This window comes from Rhinoderma darwinii, chromosome 4 (genome assembly GCF_050947455.1).
Source record: "Rhinoderma darwinii isolate aRhiDar2 chromosome 4, aRhiDar2.hap1, whole genome shotgun sequence".
In the NCBI taxonomy this organism is placed as follows: domain Eukaryota; kingdom Metazoa; phylum Chordata; class Amphibia; order Anura; family Rhinodermatidae; genus Rhinoderma; species Rhinoderma darwinii.
Window position 1 is genome coordinate 250,736,291 of NC_134690.1, and position 22,241 is coordinate 250,758,531.

The 22,241-nt window shown below is 42.0% G+C and overlaps 1 protein-coding gene across 2 annotated transcripts in view; it reads right to left on the bottom strand.

Annotated features, from left to right (window-relative positions):
- MED23 (mediator complex subunit 23) overlaps window positions 1–22,241 on the bottom strand; it is a 115,726-nt gene that overhangs the window by 35,641 nt on the left and 57,844 nt on the right. For both annotated transcript variants that reach the window (XM_075862388.1, XM_075862387.1), the window contains exons 13-21: window positions 21,062–21,207; window positions 19,190–19,435; window positions 17,890–18,032; window positions 17,003–17,177; window positions 14,204–14,367; window positions 4,940–5,064; window positions 3,856–4,061; window positions 1,941–2,121; window positions 1,597–1,767 (exon numbers count right to left, since the gene is read on the bottom strand). In XM_075862388.1, coding sequence (XP_075718503.1) covers window positions 1,597–1,767; window positions 1,941–2,121; window positions 3,856–4,061; window positions 4,940–5,064; window positions 14,204–14,367; window positions 17,003–17,177; window positions 17,890–18,032; window positions 19,190–19,435; window positions 21,062–21,207 — 1,557 coding nt within the window. The remainder of the gene's footprint in view (window positions 1–1,596; window positions 1,768–1,940; window positions 2,122–3,855; window positions 4,062–4,939; window positions 5,065–14,203; window positions 14,368–17,002; window positions 17,178–17,889; window positions 18,033–19,189; window positions 19,436–21,061; window positions 21,208–22,241) is intronic.

Sequence of the window (22,241 nt, forward strand, 5' to 3'; positions counted from 1 at the left end):
TGCCCCGAATTACGTCCGAAAATAGCGCCTCAATAGCGCTGACAAACATCTGCCCATTGAAAGCAATGGGCAGACGTTTGTCTGTTCACACGAGGCGTAATTTACGCGCCGCTGTCAAATGACGGCGCGTAAATAGACGCCCGCGTCAAAAAAGTGACCTGTCACTTCTTTGGCCGTAATTGGAGCCGTTATTCATTGACTCCAATGAATAGCAGCGCCATTTACGTCCGTAATGGACGCGGCGTTCAAGCGCCTGCACATGCCGGTACGGCTGAAATTACGGGGATGTTTTCAGGCTGAAACATCCCCGTAATTTCAGCCTTTACGGACACCCTCGTGTGAACATACCCTTAATATTCCGACCGGAAAATCTGCAGATTATATGCCACATACCCTAATAGTATTCACAGGTTCATAGTCTTTTCAGCTAATGAAGGATAGAGGATGTGGCCAACAGGCCTCGGACAAGAAATCTGTTATTACTTTAAAAAAAAAAGTTAAATAAACATATAATAAACGTATATATTTTCTTTATTGTCCAGCAATATCTGCAGCACTATTTTGGTCCCTGTAGAAGAAGTAAATTTTTTCTATTTAACTAAATAGTAAAAGATAGATAGTTTAGGCCCCATGCACACGAACGTAAAAACGCCTGTATTCACGGGCCGTAATTACGGGCCCATAGACTTCTATTGGCCACGGGTACCTCCCCGTATGCTTACGGGAAGGTGCCTGTGCCGTTGAAAAATACAGAACATGTCCTATTTCAGGCCGTAATAACGGCACGGGCAGCCAATAGAAGTCTATGGGGCTCCCGTAATTACGGGTGACTACGTGTGTGCACCCGTAATTACGGGAGAGTTGCTAGGCGACGTCAGAGGATAGTCACTGTCCAGGGTGCTGAAAGAGTTAAACGATCGACAGTAACTCTTTCAGCACCCTGGACAGTGACTACCGATCACAATATAGATAAACGGGTAAAAAAAAAAAAAAATAGGAGTTACTTACCCAGAACTCCCTGCTTCTTCCTCCGGTCCGGCCTCCCGGGATGACGTTTCAGCCCATGTGACCGCTGCAGCCAATCACAGGCTGCAGCGGTCACAGACTGCCGCGTCATCCAGGGAGGTCGGGCTGGATGTCAAAAGAGGGACGGGTCACCAAGACAACGGCCGGGTAAGTATGAATTTCTTTTACTTTTACTGCGGAAAGGGCTGCCCCTTCTCTCTATCCTGCACTGATCGAGAGAAGGGGCTGCGGATTACTGCAGTGCAATTTTGCAGCGAAAACGTGGCCGTAAATACGGGTGGAATACTGGTGACACCGGACCCGTATTTACGGGCACGGGTCCGTAAATACTGGTGCAATACGGGTCGAATAAGTGTGACCAAGGACCCGTATTTACGGGAGGAAAAAAAATACGTTTGTGTACATGAGGCCTTAGGGTCTGAAACCCATGTTTAGGGTTACAAGTCACAGGAATAGTTAGGAAAAGATAAAAGCCTGCATTTACCTCAGATGACGGCCCAAAAATGGTTTCTTGAAACCGATGTACATTTCAGGATGATGTGAAGTTTTACATTTTCTGATTCATCTTACCTTATGGTAATTCATATGCTTGGTGTGCCAATCGTTCTGCAGCCAGTGCTCTGGGGAATTCTCTTTAACAAAGTCACTCACTCGGTTTCTGAAGTCATTTGGTTTCAGAAGAAGCAACTGAATTATAAAGTAGCACACTTGGGCTTCATTTCCTTCATGGCTGCGCATAGCCTGTAGCAATGATGGAAAAACATTTTTTGATTTGCCCACTCTACAGAAATGTCTTAGAGAACCTGGATTACCCAGGTTAAATCCCTATGTATCCCAAACTATATTTATTTTACTCAATAACCACTGCAAATTGTGAAAAACAAACATAGGAAAGGTGAAAAATAAAAAATTACCAAACACAGTATCAGTCGATCCAGCGTCACAATGTTGTATTTCCACACCATGTCATTGAGCATCTCAATACACTTATTGAGCTGTTGACCCCCAGCAGAGGTGGAGAATTCATAAACCAGAAAATCTGCAAATGTGCGTACATGAGCAACAAGTGCTCTGGCACCAATTCTCTCCAGAACCCTGAAAAAACCCAAAATAAAAATAAAAACAAAGAAAAATAAATTATACAAACATTGGGTTTGGTAGGTATTTTCAAAAAGTACTTCATTTTGTACTCTTCCCTCTCCTTCCCCCTCCAACTTTACCTACGGTCTAACAATGTATAAGTAGCTCTCTTTCTCCCTCTATTTGTCCTACCCCTGTGTTTTTTGCCCAAAATCTACACTGCAAATCAAATTACAAAGTACCTTATCCAAGAGTTGGATGATAAACTAGTATAGCGGACACAAAATGGCAACAATTAACATTTCTGCTATCCCAGGCACCCGGTTTACTTCTGCCGCAAAACGCTCTGGTTATCACAGGAGGAGGGGGCTGCATGTGAGCGACTTAAAGGCTTATTCCCAAGTTGACTCAAATTTTTTTTCTTTTGACATTCTAAGCAGGAAATAAATTTTAAAACATTTGCTGTTAAAAGGTTTTAAAAATTCATTCCCTCAGTACCTTTTTGTTTACACTTGATAACTCAGCAAGTGCTGGTTATCTTTTCTAAAAAGGGGCGTGAGCGGCTCGATGTCAATCAAGCCGCTCTGCAGTGTGCGCGCTCCCGACATTGCTAGATACTGTAGTTCTAGCAACATCGGGAGAATGTTTGTCTCAAGCGGGCATGGTAAGCCCGATTGAGACGAACTTACCGTGAATGTCAACTACACTACACTCACCCCGTTTCGGCAAACAACTTTTCCCTCCCCCACCCTCTCACTACATGTAATGTTTGTAGCCGCCGCAGCGGTGCTGCATCAGCACCCGGCGAACAACAAAAAATATATAAAAAAAATAAAAAAAACTCACCTAAGACGTTCCTACGGAGCTCTGAAAGGTCCCGTCACTTGCCATCTTCCTTCTTCTTGGCGCCGCTCGCATGTATAGTAACAATGCATTGTGGCGCAGATGACGTAATCATATCAGGCACACGTGATTACGTCATCTGCGCCCACCGCTCTGTTATTGTGAATGGGAGCATTAGAAGAAAAGTGACGGTACCGTTCAGATCTTGGTGGGAACGTCTTAGGTGAGTGTATGTATGTATGTATATGTGTATGTATGTATGTATGTATGTATGCATGCATGCTGCCATGTATGTATGTACATGTATGTATGTTTGCATGTATGTGTATATGTGCATGTATGTATGTTGCCATGTATGTATGTATGTATGTATGTATGTATGTATGTATGTGTATTTTTGCATGTATGTTGTCATGTATGTTTATATGTGCATGTATGTATGTATGTTTGCATGTATGTATGTATGTATGTATGTATGTAATCATGTATGTATGTGTGTTGTCATGTATGTGTATATGGCGGTTGACTAGGCTGGCAATCCAGTCTGACCTAAAGGGGGAAGCGCCCCTTTAGGAAGTCCATATGCCTTAGTAGAAGGCGAGGGATTATCGTCATAAGACTACTCGTTTAAGAGAAGAAAAAAAAACCTTAAAATTATCTATAGACTGTTTGCCAGGAAACAAGGCACAAGCAAGAGTAGGAAGTAAAAACACAACGGAGCTCATAGAAAAAAAATCATTATAGGGAAACAAGAATTTTTCACCTTAGAACAGTTTCACCTAAAATCATTTGTACTATGGCTCTCTCCTATGCAGATAATGAATGAATGAATGAATGAATGAATGAATGCTTGAACACTGAATTAGTGTATATTTTCTAATGGTCAAAGAATCTAGACTTATTTACCTGTATCCAATTTGGTTGATTTGATCAGTCTCTAGAAGCATTTTCCAAAGCAGACAAAGGAACAGAGGCGAGGAGCCCTGCAAGGAGAAGTGTGAGATGATATCATTTTCATTGGTCATAGACTTCCACTTCCTATACTCTTCTTCCACGTTTTTCTTGAGGTTGAAACGGCTTTCCTGAGGCACATTATTCTGCTTGAAGAAAGCCTATTAAAAAAACGAGATATAAAATATTAAGAGACATAACAAAAACGATAAAAATAAACAAGAATATTAATATACAGTATTTTACGGTTATAATGCATTCACACTGTATTAGGGAGAGCAGCTATCTTGAACCTATTTTTTTTTTCCCCCATTAAAAATAGGATCAGTTCCCAGTGCAAGGGAGTAGGGAAACATTCTATAAGCAAATGTGTGGGAATGTTTTCCTTTTCCCTTGTGCTGGGATCCATTCCTGTTTTCGATGAGAAAAATACATGGCTGTAGAAAGCTTTTCTCAGAAACCGTGTGAATGCTGCCTGAACAGCGCAGTATGCAATGTCATCGTTTTCAAATAAATTCCACGGCTCTCCGTATTTCTGCTCAATATCGTGTCTAAGGCTTTTTTTTTTTTTTTATTAGATAAGGGTCACACAGTTAGAACATTAACAAATAAAGACACACAGCAACACTGAGTTGACAAGTTATTATAGGGTCAGGTCTTTCGCTGGCACCTATCACTTAAGAAAGAGTGCCGAACGCTAGATTGTGTGCAGTGCCATTCTTGGCATCAAAGATACAAGAACCCTGATGGAAACCGGACGCATCCCATTGAAAGTCAGTCTTCAAAAACGGACCTGCCATAGTTTTGGGAGAAGAAAAGAAGTGTTCAACAGTAGTACAAAAACAATATATAAAACCAGTGATGCTGAATTTGGATTCCTTAGAATTCCAGCTGAGGTAAAATTAAGCATGTAGGTAATACTAAATTTTAATTACAAAAAGTATTATTTTTCAATTAAAAATACCTATTTGACAACGTAAAAAAGGTCAACCACCTTTTTGTGGGAGAAATAAGCAATACAGAACGTGAAAACATTTACCTGTAGGGGAGCAGGAAAACAGCTGAGTGTATGCAAAGCCCAGTTATGTGGTGTGAAGCTTATAATTGTCTGCAGAATGTCCTTGCACCAAGTACCTTGAATTGATTCAGAGCCTGTGAAAAAATCTAGCAAAGCAATATATTATGAGAAAAAAGAAAAAACACTTGCACTACGCTGCTGTACATTCAACATATTGATAGAAAATTTTTTAGAGAATGTATAATCAAAAAATACTTCAATCAGGTGTTTATTCTAAAAAGTTATTTTCTGTGTGACTATACACACACCAAAAATGTAAAATCTGTTTTCCAGCCAGTAAAAATTATGGCCTATCCTCAAGATAGGCCATCGATAGCTGATCGGTCCAGTCTGACTCCACGGACCCCAGCCGATCAGCGGTTTTGAAGGGGAGCAGCGTTTGTACAAGCGATGCGTCCCCTTCAAAACAGCTGATCGGCAAGGGTCCTGCGAGTCAGACCCCGACCCATCAGCTATTGATGGCCTATACGGAGGATAGGCAATCAATTTTTACTGGCTGGAAACCCCCTTTGAATACCCCAGTTTTCAGACTGGTCACCACAGGCTGACGCTTCACATTATCTGTAAACCACTTGTCAGCTTTGCAGTATAGACTGGGATAGAATGAGCAGTCATCTCATAACTAGAGGGTGGGTGGAGTCAATGACCACTCTGTAGTACTACAAAGGCCTAGATAAGGCAGAAACACTATATACATAGATAAGGCTCTATATATGCATCTCTCCTGTCACAATTTGGTCTCGTGGAGAGGCAGCTGTACTCCATCAGTTCCTGGAGACATTTCTCTGTCAATTGACTTCCAATTATTCCAGCTGTCAAAAAGTACACACACTCCCTGCTGCACGGTCGATACAGAAAATACAATTGTCACTCCAATATGGCTGCCCTTATGGAAGTAGGGAATTATTCAATATATCATTTCTCTGCCACAGACTTACATATAATTATTGAAACTAAAAATACATGAGAAATTCCCGAGAGATAGAAAATTTGTTCATTAAAAAGAGACTTTATAAAAAACAAAACATTTCTCCATAAAAATGCTTTTGTTTTTCTTAAAGTTGAAAAAAAAAGGAGGTTTTTCAGCACTCATCCTGAAATACCTTTATCGTCCAATCTAATGAGGTACCGAGACCGTGGGTATATGCTGTTGCTACTAGGAGGCATGACACTAAGAATAATAAAAAAAAAGAAAAGTGCTGGGCTCTCCTGCAAGCACTGAGCTAATTCAGCAGGAAAAGCAGAAGGGTTTTTTTTTTTAAAAAAAAAACAAGAAAAAAAAAAACACAATACCCTCTCACACACACCCAGATAAGAATCCATGTTCAATTGACAACCATATCAACTGCAGAAACTATTGGGTGGGAGCGGTGTTCCACAGTGGACTGGACAAAAAAAGAAAAATTATGGTGAGCACTGATTCCTCAAAACAGGATATCCTTGTAAAGGTGGAAGGAGACCAACTTGGACAAAAAGCAAGGCGCAGTACGCAGCACTGCCTTCTCCTGATGAATGGCAAGATTCTGCCATCAGTTCAGAAACCCTGTAGATAGAGGTCAGCGCCATGAGAAACACCACCTTCCACGTAAGGAGACCAAAAGAGATCTCACAGAGAGGCTCAAACTGAGCCGACCGCAGTGCAGTTAGAACTAAGGTGAGTTCTCGGGTAGGAGTCGGAGATCGATAGGAGTGGGAACTGTGAGAGCAACCCTTTGCAAGAAAGTCCAAACATTAGATTTGGAAGCTAGTGGTCTGTTGAAAAGTATGGACAATGTAGACACCTGCTCTTTAAGAGAACGGAGTACAAGACTACGATTCACCCAGTCCTGGAGAAACTATAGAATCCAGAACAGAGAAAAAAAAACAAGAAAGGAAGATTTTGACCTCCCGCAGCACGGTCAGTGTGTCTACCAAGCACGGTGGTAAATGAGAGCTGAAAAAGGCTTTCTAGCCTTCAACCTTGTGTGCATCACACGAACAGCCACGCCGTTCAACAAAGACTGTAAATTCTGGTGGAAGAGAGGTCCCTGAGTGAGTAGATCGTGTAGGAGAGACAACAGCCAAGGAACTTTGGCCAGCGGAGCCACCACGTCGGCGTACAAACAGTGACACAGCAAGTCCGGAGCTACAAGGATAATAGGAACCCCTTTGAACTTGATCCTCCTAAGAAGCCTGGGAAGTAGGGGCAGAGGGGATAGAGATAAATTAGGTAGAATGGAGAAACCAGAGTGTTAACATGCTTTGGGATCTCGAGACAGATATATGAATTGGAGAACATTCCGGTTGAACATGGACTCCCATGTGGAGCAAGTCTGGTCGAACATCTAGTGGTGAGAAGACCACTCCCCTGGGTTGACCCATTCGTAACTGAGGAAATCCACAAACTAATTGTCGACCCTGGGAAGTGCATTGCCGAGAGAACAAGGAATCTTTCATGGCCTCTGCAATTGCTGCTGAACTCCACTTACTTTCCCTGTGATTTATATAGGCCCACAGCCGTGACATTATCCAACCGCACAGCCAGACAGAAGTTTCATCCAATGACTGAGACAAAAGAAAAAAATCCAGGAGAGGACTAGTTGAACCACAGGCCTTGTGACGTGAGATTTTGAAACTCCCCCCAAACACCAGTGGCTCGAATCCGTGGATATGACCTGCTGTGGGAAAGGAGCGGCCCCCGAGGGATGGCTGGAGAGGACAGCCACCAACTAAGGGATCACCGTAGTCATGGGAAGTCAAATTTGTCAGTCGAAGGAATCCAGGGAGCGGTTCCACTGGGAGAGGATGGCCCTCCGAAGCAGACTAGTGTGAAATTGGTCAAATGGAATGGCCTCAAAGCCACCATGGTGCCCAGTACCCTCATGCAGAATCAGAGAGAGTTGGCAGCACCCTACGCAGGGTCCATACGCCACATTGGAGGGCGGACAACTTCTTTGGAGAAAGAAAAAACACAAACTGAGTGGTGTCGAACATCATTCCCAAAAAGGTAATCACCCGACAAGGTGTCAGGGCTGGAAATGGAGTGCTTGAAAATCCAATCCAAATCAGGTCAGGGTATCCAGAGTGATCTGTAGATTGGATAGGTTGTCTTCCCTGGAACCCGATAACCGAAAATCTGCGACAGGAACAAAAAGGAGGTCCCAGTTTGCTGGAGGTCATGGTCTGACGCCGGTAAGCGCTCTTTCCACCATTGGCTCCCAAAATGATCTCATCCAGGCGGGTCTTAAAGATTTGGGAACTTTCGAAGCGCCATCAAGGACCACTTATAAAAGACCATCTGAGATGGCGGATGGTGACATTCGCAGGTGAGGGAGACTGTTCCACGTCAGATTTGTAAGGTGTTCCAAACCGCTGTGATAAGACTGTCCACTTTAGAAAACAATTTAGAGGACTGCTCCTCCAGTTTTGAGTTGGAATTTGAAATTTAGTCAAAACCCTCGCTAGGAGTGGAGGAAGCCGTAGATCGCTCCCTGGGGTGTGTGGGGGGGGGGGGAGAGATGGTGTAGACACCGATTAAATAGATACAGACGGCGGATGAGAACGAATAGATCGAACCCGTTTTTGGGGCCTGCCACTTGAGGAAAACGTGGATGGAGTCCAAAGAGGGCTTAATCAATGCCCATCATGGACAGGGTGACAGTGAGGTCACCTACAGGCCGGTAAGGGGAAAGGGCCCATTCTGGTTTGGCATGTTCATCACTAGGCATGGGCATTGCGGGGGGTGGCTTGGCCATGGATGCTTGTGGCCAGCATGCACCACACAGTGGAGTAGGTTGTCCACATGAAAACTTTAGGCCGCATGTGGCGCAAGCATAGTGAGTTACAATGGTTGCCTGTCAGGAAGGATTCTCCTCTGGTGTCTGACATGGTAGTTGAGGGGTCACTATGTCACATTGTAACTAAAAAAACAAAAAAAAAAAAAAACTGGTGACAATTAGTCCACTCAAGTACTGCAATAGGACGAAGCGGACACTAACCTTAAAACTGTGCAATGGCGCCTGGGGTTACCTAAGTTCTGCTAGGTATATGGCTCCCTGCCTGCAATTACACTGGCTCAGAGTATTGAGAAGTCTGAGGGGGGAAAAAAAAACAAAACACCTAAGGACAGATCCTACTCAGATTCCAGTGTGATGTGATCCTAGCGTCAACAGCAGCAGCACCCAGCAAGATGTCCTATGTGATGTGTCGCCGTCTTGTCTGTGTTTCTGAGTGAGAGCAGAGCGCAGGAGATTAGGAACTGCCCCTTTAATGCCGCAATTGGATGCCAGCAATCACGTGGTGACTGAAGTAATTGCTGGAGAGGACCAAAAGCCAGGAACCACAACTAGAAAAAATGGCGGCCGGGTGATAGGCCCACTTTATTGCCTCACGCCCAATAGGATGTGCCTGGTATTAAGTGAGTCTGCGCCACGCCTACAAGATATGACAAAAATAAAATGCACCTGGCGCACGACATGCCTGCTTGTTGCGGCTGTGTGGGGTGTGAAATCCGCAAAATCTTCTATACTGACCATCTCTTCAGTCCAGCCAGCTTCACTTCCAAAGGTTTAGAACCAGTAGGGATGCCCCCTCATTGTGCCATCTACAGGTCAGGTGGGAAACTTGTGGGGAGCAAGAGGTGTGACGCGGTGGTGGGCGACAGAGGAGCTTGCGCTCTTGTTCCTTTTGTCATCCTTTTGTCAGAAAGACAATGGTACAGTGAGGTCGACAGTAAAGGCAGACTGCTGAATCAGCAGGGGTGTCTGCCTCGTACGAACACTAAGCCAAGACAGAATTAGCTCAGTACCTGTAGGAGGGCTAACACTTTATTCTTAGCGTCACGCCTCCTAAAGGTTACAGCATATACTCACAGTCTGTGTTCTCTAATGAGACGAATGAGAAAACTGTTTAGCGTTCTTTGATTTTATTTACTTCTGGTAACGTTGAGATATAACCAATATAGATGGCTTTACAGCCCCCACAGGAGTGGTCATCCAGGCTTTATCAGAGTTCTGGGTGCCCTAACTATTCAGCAATTTAACCACTGGCCATGTATTAATGTTTAAAACAATGCAGGTTTCCCATTTGTGAAAAAAATCTGTAATAGTTGCTATGTTCCTTGAGAATATTTAACAACTTGGCAGGAAAGGACAACTGCTTAGTTTATGTTCACCAATAGCCTTTTTATTTTAGGGCAAATGCCGTTTAAAAGATTTTAATCACAACCAAAATCATGATACCCTTTGCCAAATTATTTGATACACATAAAGACACTAGGGAACACCTTCAAGTATGTGATAAAATTTGTTAATTTTAATATGATAAAAGGGAGAGGCTGCATAAAATGGATTATGGCAAAATATAAAATTTTTGTTAAAGGCAAGCTTAGCTAGCTCTGTACTATAATATAAAACATGCATTAAACAGCTCAACTATTGCCTCTATTGGCATAATGAATTTTAATATGCATTTTAACAGGTTCCCGACCGCTGGCCGTATTTATACGGCCAGCGGTTAGGGTCTCTAAAGTCCGCCGTATAGACTATTTACGGCGGCACTTCAGAGACTGTGCACGCGCGATCGCGTGCACACAGCTCTGTGCCCTGGCTGTTGCTAACAGCCATGGGCACCGGGCAGAATGTCAGGGGTCAATCTTTTGGCCCCTGAACATGTGATCGCTGTGACAACCAATCACAGCGATCACATGCATTTCTGCATAGAAAACAGTGTGCACGCGATCGCGTGCACACAGCCCTGTGCCCACGCTGTTACCAACAGCTCTGGGCACTGGGCAGAGTATCAGGGACCAATCTGATGGTCCCTGAACATGTGGTCGCTGTGAAAACCTATCACAGCGACCACATTTGTTTTATTTTGACTTTTCTGGCAGTAAATCTCCTGCCTCTTTTCTTCTCCTCAAACATTGTTTCAGTTTGAGGAGAAGAAGAGACTCGAGAGAATTGCTGCCAGAAGAATACTGTGAAAAAAAATACAGTTACACTATAAAACATTCTCTGTATAGATAGATTTCTATCTATCTATACAATCTATCTATCCATCTATCTTTTTTTCTATCTATCTACCTTTCTATCTTTTATTCTATTAGAATAGGCAGGTAGGGAGTATATAATTATATATATATATATCCACATATATATAATATATATAGCAATAGCGGTTTATTTTTTTGTTAGCGGTAGTGTAGATATATATAGCAGTTAGTTTGTGTGTTTTATATAAAAAAAAAAACAAAAAAAAACAACAATTTGTTTAGTTAGTGTTAGTTACGTTATGACGAGGAAGTTGTTTAGCGCCGAGGAGGCATACGCCATGCTGTGGTCTGAGTCGGAGACCGCATCAGAGATGGCGTCCGAGATGGAACCTGTTTTAGGTAGTGACGGTGACAGCGTCACTTCAGGTTCATCTTCAGGGGACGTTGTCCCTGATGCAGTTGAAACTGCAGAACTTGAAAGCGCAGGGCCAAGTAGCGCTGTAGCACGGGACAGCCTGGTCCCTTCAGTCCAGGCTCTTGTATGGGCACCTGCCCCATCTTTTGGGCCTAGAATCCACGGATTTACTGCCACTCCTGGCATAACCGTGGACAATACAAATTTTGTCCAAATGGATTACTTCCATTTATTTATAACGGACGACATCCTAAATCAGATTGTCCACGAAACAAATTTATATGCCACTCAATATATAAGGCAGAAACCTTCATCCACCCATGCCAGAGATTGGACGCTGACCAATTTGCTGGAATTAAACAAATTTTTGGGGCTCACCCTAAATATGGGTATTGTCAAAAAGCCCTCCATTAGGTCTTACTGGTCAACAAGACCCGCCCAAGCCACCCCAGTATATTCTGCAGTAATGCCCAGGTCTCGTTATGAGACAATAATGAGGTTCCTCCACTTCAATGACAACGCACAGGCCCCCCCAAGTACCGATGCAAACCGGGATCGGTTGTTCAAAATAAGACCGCTAATAAATTCCCTGAATAATTTATTTCTGCAACTCTACACCCCTGAGCAGAATGTAAGTGTGGACGAATCCCTCCTCAACTTTCATGGCAGACTTAGCTTTCGCCAATATCTACCTCCAAAAGGGCAAGATGTGGCGTTAAGCTTTACAAATTGTGTGAAAGCGGGTCAGAATTTACCACCATCTTCAGGATTTATGAAGGGCGGGACCGCACAATAAATGTTCCTGGATGCCCCCCTGATCTTTCCACCAGCAGTAAGATCGTGTGGGAGATAATGCAGCCTCTGCTTCACAAGGGGTACCACCTGTACTGTAATAATTTTTATTCGAGTGTGCCCCTGTTTAGGCATTTGCATGCTGCAAGGACTGGGGCATGTGGTACCATGCGCAAAAACAGAATTGGTTTTCCACAGCAATTAGTGGGGAAGCGCATGGTAAAGGGGGACTCCTGTGCTTATGCATCTGAAGAATTGCTGGCGGTCAAGTTCAGGGATCGCAAAGACGTGTATGTGCTAAGCACGATTCATACCGCAGGAACAGTGGCAGTGAGGGAAAGAGGGGCAACATCGGACAAGCACAAACCAGTGAGAGTGTCCGAATATAACAAGTACATGGGGGGGGTGGATTTAAGCGACCAGGTTTTACAGCCCTATTTAGTAAAACGCAAAACTAAAACCTGGTACAAAAAAGTGGCCATTTATTTGTTACAGGTGGCAATCCACAACTCATTTGTGCTCTACAAAAAAAACAGAGGCAGAGACACATACCTGGATTTCCAGGGAAAAATTATTGAAGGCCTCATTTTTGATGTTCAGGACACCCGAGAATGCCCCCAGTCAGAGGATGTCACGGGACTGACTGAAAGACACTTCATCAGTCGGATTCCCCCAACACCAACCAGAAGCAACCCTCAGAAAAAGTGCCGCGTCTGCAGAAAAGACGGGCACCGCAAAGATTCCCGATATTTCTGTCCCTCATGTCCCTCACAACCAGGCCTGTGCATTGAGCCATGTTTTAAAAAATACCACACTGTTCTGAATTATTAGATTTTAGTTAATTCGTTGAAAATATATTTGCCCTACATTACGTTTTTATTTTTCCCCTGATTTTACTCCAAGGGTGAGGGAGGGAATGGGTGGGGGGTGGATGTCATGTTTGCATGTTTTCTAAAGTTCATCTGCTGGAGAGCTCTATTTGCATAAACCTGCAATTTCTTATTTTAGAAAACCCAAAAAAATAAATTCCCATTATACCCCTATATGAATATTTTGGGATCTCTGCTTCAAGAGCAGATATTTTGGAAGTGTTATAGAAACTCTGTTGAGTTTTGTAAAACCAGCTTTGAAAAAAAGCGATTTGTGAAATAATCTTCTTCTATCGTCCGCCCTCCTACTTCTCTATGTGATAAATAAGACACACATTTGGTATCCCCATGCACAGGAGAAGTGGCAGAATGTGAAAGGAGATTAATTTTGGCCGTGGTCTATGCCGTGTGTGAAAAATGCTGGTATAAACTGACGTATTTGCTAAAAAATTGCTAATTTTATTTTGATCCATCTTATTCAAGAAACTTTCAGAAGAAAACTGGACTGTCTAAAAATATGATAAACCCCTTGAAGAAAACCTTGTGGGGTCTACTTGCGTGAATTAAGTAATTTATGGGGTGATTCTAATCTTTCAGCAGCATTAGGCCCCCCAGAAAACAGTATGCGGCTATAAAATCAAATGCAGAATTCCTGGACCGAAAAGGCCAAAAAGCCTCCTTTTATGCCAAGCCCTGGCACATGCCCGCACAGTGAATAAGGCACACATATTTGGTATCCCCATGCACGGGAGAAGTGGAAGAATGTGAAAGGAGATTAATTTTGTCCGTGGTCCATACCGTGTGTGAAAAATACTAGCATAAACTGGCGCAATTGCTAAATTCTTGCATTTTTTTCCAATTTTGCCCACTTTAGAGAAAAAAATAAAAATGATATATACTGACAAATGCCACTAAAACAAAGCCCTATCTGTCCTTTAAAAAGAGTGTAAAATTCAAAGATGAACTTTATTCACCTGCTGAGTTATAGTCATCTAAAGAAGCGCATAGCAAAATTGTGAAATTTGCTCTGGTCATTTAGCTGTAAAACAGCCTAGTCCTTAACCAGTTAATATTCACTCATAAAAGTTATGAATGCATAGCTACAAATCTAGCATAACAATTGTAACTTAATTCTTCTTTTCTTATACTCCTAACTACTGAAAAGACACTAAACATACCAGTGACATGAGTGGCTCTTGCCAGGGTTAAAATCAGTGCTCGGTTAAGCTCCTCCGATTCTGCTGATAAAACGGTTTTGGGATCACTTAGGAAACGAGTAAACTGTGGCTGCACTTCAGAACTTCCAAGAGCGGTGATCAACCTCAAAGCTGTACTCTCAACACTTGAAATAAAGAGACAAAAAATGATTGATTTGTCAAAGTCACAGTTCGTTATTAAAATGACAAAACAAAATATCCCTCAATTAAAGTTTTTATTCTAGTGCAAGACATACACTACCGTTAAAAAGTTTGGGGTCACCCAGTCAATTTTGTGTTTTCCATGAGAACTCACACTTATATTTATCAAATGAGTTGCAAAATGACTAGAAAATATAGTCAAGACATTGACAAGGTTAGAAATAATGATTTTTATTTGAAATAATAATTTTCTCCTTCAAACTTTGCTTTCGTCAAAGAACACTCCATTTGCAGCAATTACAGCATTGCAGACCTTTGGCATTCTAGCTGTTAATTTGCTGAGGTAATCAGGAGAAATTTCCCCCCATGCTTCCAGAAGCCCCTCCCACAAGTTGGATTGGCTTGATGGGCACTTCTTGCGTACCATACGGTCAAGCTGCTCCCACAACAGCTCTATGGGGTTGAGATCTGGTGACTGCACTGGCCACTCCATTACAGATGGAATACCAGCTGCCTGCTTCTTCCCTAAATAGTTCTTGCATAATTTGGAGGTGTGCTTTGGGTCATTGTCCTGTTGTAGGATGAAATTGGCTCCAATCAAGCGCTGTCCACAGGGTATGGCATGAAGTTGCAAAATGGAGTGATAGTCTTCCTTATTCAAAATCCCTTTTACCTTGTACAAATCTCCCACTTTACCAGCACCAAAGCAACACCAGACCATCACATTACCTCCACCATGCTTGACAGATGGCGTCAGGCACTCTTCCAGCATCTTTTCAGTTGTTCTGCGTCTCACAAATGTTCTTCTGTGTGATCCAAACACCTTAAACTTCGATTCGTCTGTCCATAACACTTTTTTCCCATCCTCCTCTGTCCAATGTCTGTGTGCTTTTGCCCATATTAATATTTTCCTTTTATTAGCCAGTCTCAGATATGGCTTTTTCTTTGCCACTCTGCCCTGAAGGCCAGCATCCCGGAGTCACCTCTTCACTGTAGACATTGACACTGGCGTTTTGCGGGTACTTTTTAATGAAGCTGCCAGGACCTGTGAGGCGTCTATTTCTCAAACGAAAGACTCTAATGTACTTGTCTTGTTGCTCAGTTGTGCAGCGGGGCCTCCCACTTCTCTTTCTACTCTGGTTAGAGCCTGTTTGTGCTGTCCTCTGAAGGGAGTAGTACACACCGTTGTAGGAAATCTTCAGTTTCTTGGCAATTTCTCGCATGGAATAGCCTTCATTTCTAAGAACAAGAATAGACTGTCGAGTTTCACATGAAAGCTCTCTTTTTCTAGCCATTTTGAGAGTTTAATCGAACCCACAAATGTAATGCTCCAGATTCTCAACTAGCTCAAAGGAAGGTCAGTTTTATAGCTCCTCTAAACAGCAAAACTGTTTATAGCGGTGCTAACATAATTGCACAAGGGATTTCAAGTGTTTTCTAATCATCCATTAGCCTTCTAACACAGTTAGCAAACACAATGTATCATTAGAACACTGGAGTGATGGTTGCTGGAAATGGGCCTCTATACACCTATGTAGATATTGCATTAAAATCCAGACGTTTGCAGCTAGAATAGTCATTTAGCACATTAACAATGTATAGAGTGTATTTCTGATTAATTTAATGTTATCTTCATTGAAAAAAACTGTGCTTTTCTTGCAAAAATAAGGAAATTTCTAAGTGACCCTAAACTTTTGAACGGTAGTGTATATGGTATCGTTATACAATGAGAGATACGGAAACGACCGTGTATTTCCCTCACTCTCCATAGCCACCCAAGGAGATTGCTGCACGCATGTGTAGAAGAAGGTTGACCATATTCTCCCACTCTTTAAGGCGGCAACAGGGGACACAGGATTGCCACCTGTCATTTATATATTTTCCTATGGATATGAGATATATATATTTATTTAATCTCTTGCCCTGGATGTTCCCTTTAAAAATATTTTCTGCTTTAGACAACCCTAAAGTTCTCACACAGTTTTTTGCAGGAAAATTCCTCCAGTGGTTTGACAAAAACGTGTCAAAACACTAGTCGAGGCGTTTTTTCTCCATCTCCCACTGATTGAAATGGGGTTTTGGAGGCGGAAACCTCAAGATAGGTCATGTCACTTCTTTTTACTGCAAGGCGGTTTTTCCGCCTTAGGCCCTGTTCACACAGTTTTCTGACAAGTTTTTTGGCGCAGAAACCGCTCCGTAAAACTTGTCAAAAAACGGCCGAAAATGCATCCCATTGGTTTCAATGGGAGGCGGAGGCGGTTTTTTACCGCGAGCGGAAACACCGCCTCGCGGTAAAAGGAAGCGACATGACCTATCTTGAGGCGGTTTCCGCCTCCAAAACCCCATGTCAATCAGTGGGAGACGGAAAAGAAACGCCTCGACGACTGTTTTGACACGTTTTTGTCAAATCACTGTGCAAAAACGCCTGGAGCAGATTTTGCAGGAGGAATTTTCCTCCTGCAAAAAACTCAGTGTGAACTAGCCCTTAGCCTTGTGCTCTATACAGCATACACATGAATAGATAGAGGGAGGAACTGAAAATAGTAAAATTACAACTAGAAACTAATAACGTCAGAGAATTAGACTTGGCCTAATGCCACTGTGATTAAGTGTACCAACCAGAGGTGTAGCTGATTCTGATTAGTCTGTGGGACACCAGCAAGTGAATGGAGGTGACTTAGGAGCTGAACTCGATAGTGTGGCTGGATATGGTGCATTCGGTAACTGAACATTTCCAGCAGGGTGTGAAGAATTCCCCATGAATGAGACTTAAACACAGTGGGTAACAGCTGACCTGGCAGAGCAAAACAAATTGGGTTTGAAATACAGTCACGCAAAGATTACCATATTATTTTAAAATTAAGTGGTAAGTAAGTGAGCATAAAGAACACATTATATACAGCTTAGGCACCGTTCACAGGGCGGATTTTGCACGGTGGATGCGCCGCGGAATTATTCCTGCCGTCGGCAGGAAGATTCCTCCTCCTATTGACTTCAATGGGAGGTTCGGGTGTAATCTGCCGTAGTCCGAGCAGGACGCTAGCAGGAAAGAGATGCGTCCGACTCCCACTGAAACTAAAAAGGAGGCGGAAATTTATCCACAGGGCCCTAAGATGTATTCCATAATCCTCAAGCAAAAAATATTGTGTAGTTTGGCTAAGGGGAACTATCAAAGAATACATCCGACCCATAGTTAGGAGTCCGCAGTATTCTTGGAAGGCTTTATTTCCCAAAATGGTACAATAATTTTTGTGCGAATAGGAAAGCGGACATATGGCAGCACAGTCTGATTAAAGGTTTTCTCCTTTGTCCTGGCAGGACCGGATTCCGTTCCGGTCACTAAATATACATAGTTCCTCCATGGAGCTGTATTACAGCCATGTAAAGAAGTCCTTACTTATTCCATATTGAAGCCCTCTGTTTGACTAGATGATTTGCGCTTATCAGAAGTTAACGCTTTTTTTTTTTCCCTATAGTCTATAAATAGATTAAATACAAATTCTTACTGATGAATCCTTTGATGCCGAGTGATTCTATCTCCATATATACCAATAAGCGACTGTAGGTTTCCACAAGTGCAGGAGCCAGAGCTGGGCTAGATTTGGTATGAGCTAGTTTAATAACTCTAGTAGCAATGCTGTGTATGAGACTGGAAAACAAGAAAATTATAATTTTAAAATCTTTTAAGAAAGTTAAAAGGGGTATTCCCATTTTAGGCATATCCACAAAGCATGCCATATGTGCGGGTCCCATCTCTGGGACCCTAACTATTGGGATAACAGGGTTTTGGTGACACCTTTTTGCCGATTCCGAGGAGCCACAGTCTGAATAGACTTTAATGGAGAGTTTGCTTGTGTGCAGCCCTTTCCAGAATTTTTTTGTTAATATGCCATAAATGTCTAAGATGGGAAAACCCCTTTTATTAACAGAAAAAACAAACTTTGTACAAAAAAAAGTTAAAGAAAAGAACTGAGTGATTCGTGTGAATACAGCAAATGTTAATTTTTTTTTGTATTTATTTCAATACCGTTAGTTTTATATACAGTGGAATACTACAGATAAAAAAAAGGCACCAAGTAGAGCACCAATAAAGTATTTTAGTGTATTTCTTCCTTTGCACAATAATGTTATATACCTCTTCATTCTTACTACTTAAGATAACTCTGTGTAACGGTTATCTGCACTCCCACAATTCACTACTCTCTGGTGACAGTCACACAGAATTATTTTAAATGTACTTTTCTGTCTGAAAAGCCAATACAACTAAATATATGAAAAAAAAAAAAGACAGGTACAGGGCAAACAATTTACAACATAACGTTTAATGTAGACTTTAAAGCGTACCTGTCGTTTCAAGCGGCTTCTCAAAAAATAAGCACGTCTATGTGTGTATATGACTTGAATGAGAAGAGGATACCATGCGCCCTAATCTCTAACTATCACATATATAGGACATCATACAGCACTGCTGAGCAGTTTAGCGGAGAACCAAGCACCGGAGTGAGAGAGCACTTACTAGAAGCTACAGAAATGTCTGTGTCTCTCTCACTCTGCTCCCTCCTCCATAGACTTCTATGGGCAGCATGTAACCTGATCCTTTAGTGAGCTGAGAATTCATCTTCACTCAAGACAAATTCAGCAGTTAACTCAGAGTGAGTGAACAATTTAGATTGGGGGGGGGGGGGGAGGGGGCGGAGTGTGGAAAAAAAGCAATTTTTCATTGAGGAAGATGTATTACAAAGTTCCTTAATGCACTTATACTATGGATTTAAGTTTATTGAAACAGTGCCTATTTAAGATTCATACCTCATTTTTGCATGAACAGTAAGCGAATCCAACAAGTTCATTGGCAGGGGAGTAGTTGATCCAGACGCTGTGCAATTTGTTCCTGGTAGTGGTATTTTTACATTTCCGTTTCCGTAAATAGTTTCCACAAGCACTCCCATGGGTAACGTGAAGCACTCAGAATTGGTGGAATAGGCGTTGCACAGTAAGGCTATTTTATAGTCATTCATTTGTAAACTCTTGTTTCGTAAACTTTGTTGCAAAAACCTGTATTGTGAACATATAAGAAACATCACCGGATTAAGTTACAAATGCACTACCACAAGGATCTATTAAAACAAATAACTACAACATCAAATAAAGAAATGTAGTATGTCATTTACAATCTAACAAATCAAAATAAAATATATAGAATGTATAATATATGAAATCTAATATCAATGACTGCAGTAAACGGATTTGAGCAATTAGCAGACTCCTATGAGAGAAAAAATATTCTAATAAAAAAAATATAATATATATTAGAGTGGTATGTAGCGGATAACAAAAACAATTTTCTTTAAGTTTTTCATCAAAACGATATACAAAAAGTTTAACACTTCCTAAGTATATATTTAGAATTATTAGCCTTTATTTTATTTTAACATTTTAAAAGGGTATTCCTGTATATAACCCCCATCATCCCTGTATAGAGGGACCGGGGGGGGGGGGCTGGCTACACACAGGGACGATGGCTGGCTATACACAGAGATGATGGGGGTAATATACAGGGACCCCCATCAACCCTGCATATAACCCCCATCATCCGTGTATATACATTTCATGCGGGCAATGTCCGCTCGCTGTGGCGCGCATTGAGGCTAAATTGAATGTTTGAAGCATTGGTATATGCCAGAAGGCCAGCGGACTCTGAAAATATGAGTGCCGAGCCGCTCACGGCAAACGGGCACGAGGCATTGACGTCATCGCGCCTGTCTATGCAGAGTAGAGAGTGGCCAGCGTATTAGTGAATAGTAGAGCAGGGAACTGACGACTTCCCACTCTACTATATGATTCAACTGTATCTGCGTCCCGATGACGCAGATAGTTAAAATCAGAAAGAGAAAAAGAAAAAAAAAAAAAAGAGAACGAAAACCGAAATGCGCAAGATGTCTGTTACCTGTGCTGAATTACCTTTTATTCCGATTAATTGCCCAACCCCAGTTCCAGGGTCACCATATGTTGCAGTATTTAACATTCAGAGAAAAAAAAATCTAAAGGCTCTGACCAATGAGACATGAAGGTATCAGTCTAAAATAGCTAAAAAGAGACAACAGACTGTACTCAAATACTGTTCTGTAAACTTCTACTACACGTTCCGTATTCATTTTTGCTCATTTTATTTAAAGGTGTTGCACACCTTCTGACAACTGACAAGCTATCCCTCAGATAGGTCATCAGTATGTCATCGGTGCGGGTCCAATGCCCGGACAGATAAGCCGCTCCAGTGGCCTGCGTGCACCGGATGTTGTGGCACATAATGCTATGTACGGAGCCCGGAAACAGTTGGCTCCGTACACAGCATAGCGGCCGTGCAGCTGAACTGCAGGTCTGCTCCTATTCACTTGTATAGGAGCAGAGCTGCAGTACTGCCGCTATTCCGTGGCCGGAGCTAACTGCTTCTGGCTTGCACAAAGGCACTGGACCAGCTGATCTGTGCAGGGTACGGGTGTCAAACACCCAGAGATCATGTACTGATGACCTATCCGATGGATAGGTCATTAGAAACTGGAAAACCCCTTTAAGAAAGATGTTATTATGGTAGATGTCATTACTAATGTGGAAGTTAAGAAACAAGAGAACATTAGTTATTCAGTTAATATAAACCAGTAGACAAAGCGTTATTTTACATACTCATGATGTAACTTTAGTGAGTGAGGAATAGGAATCTGTAGCTTCGAGTTGTCATTTTGAGCTTTCCGGTTAAGGTGAATCCAAATACAAGTCATTGCAAAGGAATGCGTGGACTGAGGCTTGGTGATATCTGGCACAGGGATACACTAAAACAAAATTAATAATATTGGACATATCTGTAAAACAAAATCTAACATATAAATACTTAAATTGGTTAAATTATATTGTATCAAGTAAAAACAGACAGTGATGACTGCAATGAATCAGAGATCACGTCATTACAAAAAATTATAAATCACTAGGCCTGACCAGGCAGTGCCCTGAATCTCCATTCTGCAGGCGCAGGCACAGCAACAGCTAAAAAGAAGCGGTCAAACAAAACCGCATCCTATAGCCCACCTTCCTGGACCCTAGAGTGCATGACCAGGGTCGGGGGGAATGCATAAGATTGGGGTTCAAAGGCAATCAACCTCAACTTTTAGATTTAGGCATTAAGACGAAGATCTTAAAATCAATAAAGGCGGTTTAACCCCTTCAGTACTGAGCCCGTTATAGCCTTGAGGACACAGGCGATTTTTTTAAAATCTGACACTTTATGCGGTAATAACTTTGGAATGCTTTTACCTATCCAATCGATTCGGAGATGTTTTCTCGTGACATATTGTACTTTATGTTACTAAAATTTTACAAAGCTATTTTTTAGTGATCAGTTCAGTTCTGAAATGGCTTTGAGGGTGTTCTATATTAGAAAGTCCCCATAAATCAACCCATTTTAAAAACGGCAGCCCTCAAAGTATTCAGAAAGTGTGTTAACCCTTTAGGCGTTTCACAGGCATTAAAGCAAAGTAGGAAGTGAAACATATTTCATATTTTTTTGCCAAAATTCATTGATAATACATTTTTTTCTGTAACATAAAAGGTTTTACCAGAGAAACGCAACTCAATATTTATTGCCCAGATTTAGCAGTTTAGAAATATCCAACATGTGGCCCTAGGGTGCTACTGGACTCAAACACAGGCCTCAGGAGAAAAGGAGCACCTAGGTGGATTTTGGGGCCTTCTTTTTGTTTAGAATATATTTTAGGCATCATGTCAGGTTTGAAGAGGTATTGTGGTGCCAAAACAGTCCAAAAGTAGCCCCATTTTGAAAACTACACTTCAAGGAATTTTTCTAGGGTTA